This window comes from Chinchilla lanigera, unplaced genomic scaffold (assembly GCF_000276665.1).
Source record: "Chinchilla lanigera isolate Chin_1 unplaced genomic scaffold, ChiLan1.0 scaffold00180, whole genome shotgun sequence".
In the NCBI taxonomy this organism is placed as follows: Eukaryota; Metazoa; Chordata; class Mammalia; order Rodentia; family Chinchillidae; genus Chinchilla; species Chinchilla lanigera.
Window position 1 is genome coordinate 1,298,808 of NW_004955581.1, and position 3,395 is coordinate 1,302,202.

The window sequence follows — 3,395 nt, forward strand, 5'->3', positions numbered from 1 at the left end:
TGAAAGTGACAAATGATGTGTAACATTTTTGGAGAATGTTTTTGTTCTGGAATAAAAATATTTGGGATGTATGTGTAAGATACCTTAAGTGGTTATATGTAGGTACAGGAAACTAGTGAATTTTTTTTTCCTGTCTGAGGAAAAATGTCCCATATGGAAATTGAGGACAAATGGTCCTATCTGTCCTTCTGCTTCAAACTTGAGAAAGCTGAACAATTGTTCTGAAATATTTCACAAATTATATGAAGATAAAGGTGATGAACAACTTTCTTAGCATTTCAAAAATTAACATTCCTTTGCATTTTTCTTTTAGGGAGAAATACTCAAGAACATGGTAAGTTCTGTTTCTTTCTTATGCTAAATTGAAATTTCAGTCCATGCGTCATGAAAATATTTATCTCTCTGAGTGTAGAAAAAGTAAACTTTTTGTAAAGACCTTTTCTGTTCTTCTGCTTCAAACTCCAGAAAGCTGAATAAATATTCCCAAATATTTTACAAATCATATAGAGGCAAATGCTAGAAACAATTTTCTTTAGGTTTCAAAAATTAATTTTCCTTTGCCTTTTTTTAGAGAGAATTGCTAAAGAATTAGGTAAGTTCTGTTTTCTTTCCTGTGTTGAAGTTAAAATTCAGTCTATATGTCATCAAAATACTTATCTTTCTGTGTGATTCTTTGCAGAACAAAGAAAACTTTTTGTAAGGGAGTGTAAGTATAGTCCTGATTCTTACTATTGACATCTCACACCCTGTTACCTACAACAGCCCTGCCTGCCCAGTCACTCCACTGACTTTTTACTGTCTCCATCTGTTTGTAGGTCTGATGATAGCTCGAGAATTTGCAGGTAATTGCAAAGGGAACAGTTTAAAGTGACCTCATGTTTGCCACCTCAATTCTGTGGGATTCTAGTATGAAAGAAAATGTTTTGCCCAGTAATCTGTAAGACTTGTGTGTGAACTAGGAGGATGGCTTAATGCTGAACATATGTTCCTGACCTTATGTGCGAACCGGCATGCTGAATGTGAGAGATGATGTGAGAAAAAACTCCTAAGTAAATACACAGGGACATATGCTCTGCTGTGCTTTAATATATACCTGCTGTATCAACCTGTAAGAGGGAAGTTTCACTTTCTCTCAGGGTTCTGGGGGTTTCAGGTCATGGGCAGTTGGTGCTGCGGTTTTACCCCTCAGTGAGGGCAGCAGGTCAGGTTGGGAAACAAGCAGAACCACTCGTCACGTGGCCAAGAAGGAAAGGGGAGCAAGGCACACAGTTCTCTTGCAAGGGCTGTGCCTGTGACCCAGGGTTTCCCACCAGGCCCCACCACTGAAAACCCCACCCTTCCCAGTAGCACCGGGATGTGAACCCAGGCCATGGAGGGTTCCAGATCCACACACAGCACCTCGCAGAGCACAGATGCAGGGAGCTCACCTCAGTGACAGGACAGGGTCTGTGCCAGTCGGGAGCAGGGGGCTTCCTCTTCCTGACCCAGGGGCATCAGTGCCAGAGCACCTCAGGGCCATGAAAGACTCATGAATATGAGAAAGTCCCCCCTCCTCCTCCTAGGCTCTTGTAGCATGGCGTTCTCCAGGTCTGTCAGGCTCTGTCTCCATGTGCAGATGTGACCGCTTTTCTCCTTAAAAAAAGAGGCAGTTAACAATAACGGTATTGGCTGAATTTCTCTGTTGAATGTTATAGTCCATTTTTCTTTCTTTATAGAAAACCTTAATAAATAGCTGCGACTCTTCATTCTCACTAATGTTCACCATCTCACTCTTCCCCATTGTTGCCTAACAAGGGTCCAACCCTAAAAACAGCCTCCCTGGCCCAGCAGTCCTCACCCTCTGGCCCTGCTCCTCTCCAGCTCCCTCCTTCCTCTCCTCCCCTCGCTCTCCTCCCCGCCCTGCCTGGGTTCCTCCCCTTGAACACACTGACCGTGCTGCTTTGTGCTGCTGTCCCGTGGTCTCCTGCTCCCTCTGCGGCAGTTTTCCTCTCTCTGTGGATGCGGTGTCCTGTGTGGGAACCTGGGAAGCACTGTGGGCATCAGACACTGGTAACACCTTTCCCAGGTGTCAGCCCCATGTCCCCCATTCCTACCAACCGTGTCCTCAGAAACTGAGGTGACAGCACAGATCAGGTCCAGAGGTGAAGTGTTTTGGAGAAGTTTCCCTAAAAATAAAGATCTCCACACCTCTAGGTGGGACTGCCTGATGGGCCGTGGGCTATGGAAAGGACTCCTGGACCCATGTGCTGTGTCCTCACCCCTCTTTTGACAGCAAAGAATCGAAAGCTCTTTTCTCAAGGCCTACAGGTAATGGGTCTCTTCCTTTTTTGCAGAAGACATAGTTCTGGATGAAGACACTGCTCACCCTAAGCTCTTTGTGTCAGATGATGGGAAACGTGTTGAATATTTGTCAAGAGAGAGAGCTGTTCCTGAAAGTCCTGGAAGATTTACCTCTCTCCGAGCTGTGCTGGGTCGGAACAGCTTCTCCAGTGGGCACCATTACTGGGAGGTGGACGTAGGAGGGAACGAAATCTGGACGGTGGGACTGTGCTCGGATTCAGTCAACAGGGAACTACATTTTGAGGATATTCATCCTGAGAATGGTTTTTGGAACATAAGCAGGACTTTTAATAATTACCAGGCTCTTTATCGATCCTGTTTTGATTTTAAGGTTGCAGCACCTCCTTTAACAGTGGGGATTTTTTTGCAGTATGAGCAAGGACTGATCTCTTTCTACGATGTGAAGCAATTTAGGATACTGTATACTTTCATAGGCAATTTCACTCAGCCCTTGAGGCCATGTTTTTTATTGAAATCTCCCCATGCTGCCCTTACCATCCTCCCAGTGTGACCACTGGATGAATGTGACCTCCCTAGAGCACACTTAAGGGCCTTCCCCAGGCTCATAGTCATGGACCAGGACAGCAAGCAGTCAGTAAAGTCCCAGACTGCTTCCCAGCCATCTGGAAGATTAAGTGTAATTCCTGTTATTTGGACATTTCCACTGCTCACCATGCAGCTCAGCTTCCCCTTAATACACTTCCCTTTTTCCCTGTGAACTTGGAGAAATGAAGCTTCTTCCTATTCTCCCTGACTTGAGCATGAGATTCTGAAGAGTTGGCTGCTTCCCTCAGTAGATCACTGCTGTGCATTTCTCACCATGCTCTAGAACAGAGTAACGGTATTTTTATATTTCATCAATAACTGGCTTTTTGGTAAAATGAGAATGATGCTTATTTGTATGTCCATGTGTGTGCTAGCATCAGTGCAGAGAGTTCCTAACGATGGGATAGCGACATTAAGATCGAATCTTATCAACAGTACTACTTGCAAAGACATTTTCCAGTGCTTCTCAATTTTCTTATCCTGTTTAACTTTTAAAATATTTACTTGAC

General features: G+C 44.3%; 1 protein-coding gene across 2 annotated transcripts; it reads left to right on the top strand.

Moving 5' to 3' along the window:
• The first annotated feature begins 648 nt into the window (after positions 1 to 648).
• LOC102030365 (butyrophilin subfamily 1 member A1-like) lies at positions 649 to 3,328 on the top strand. 2 transcript variants are annotated; one of them, XM_013509766.1, is made up of 3 exons: positions 649 to 706; positions 816 to 842; positions 2,334 to 3,328. In XM_013509766.1, the coding sequence occupies exons 2-3, from the start codon at positions 821 to 823 to the stop codon at positions 2,849 to 2,851; spliced, it is 540 nt and encodes a 179-aa protein (XP_013365220.1). In that variant the 5' UTR covers positions 649 to 706; positions 816 to 820; the 3' UTR covers positions 2,852 to 3,328. The 2 variants fall into 2 exon arrangements, with proteins under 2 accessions (XP_013365220.1, XP_013365221.1); XM_013509767.1 differs by lacking the exon at positions 649 to 706 and having other exon boundaries at positions 738 to 842.
• Positions 3,329 to 3,395: the final 67 nt, after the last annotated feature.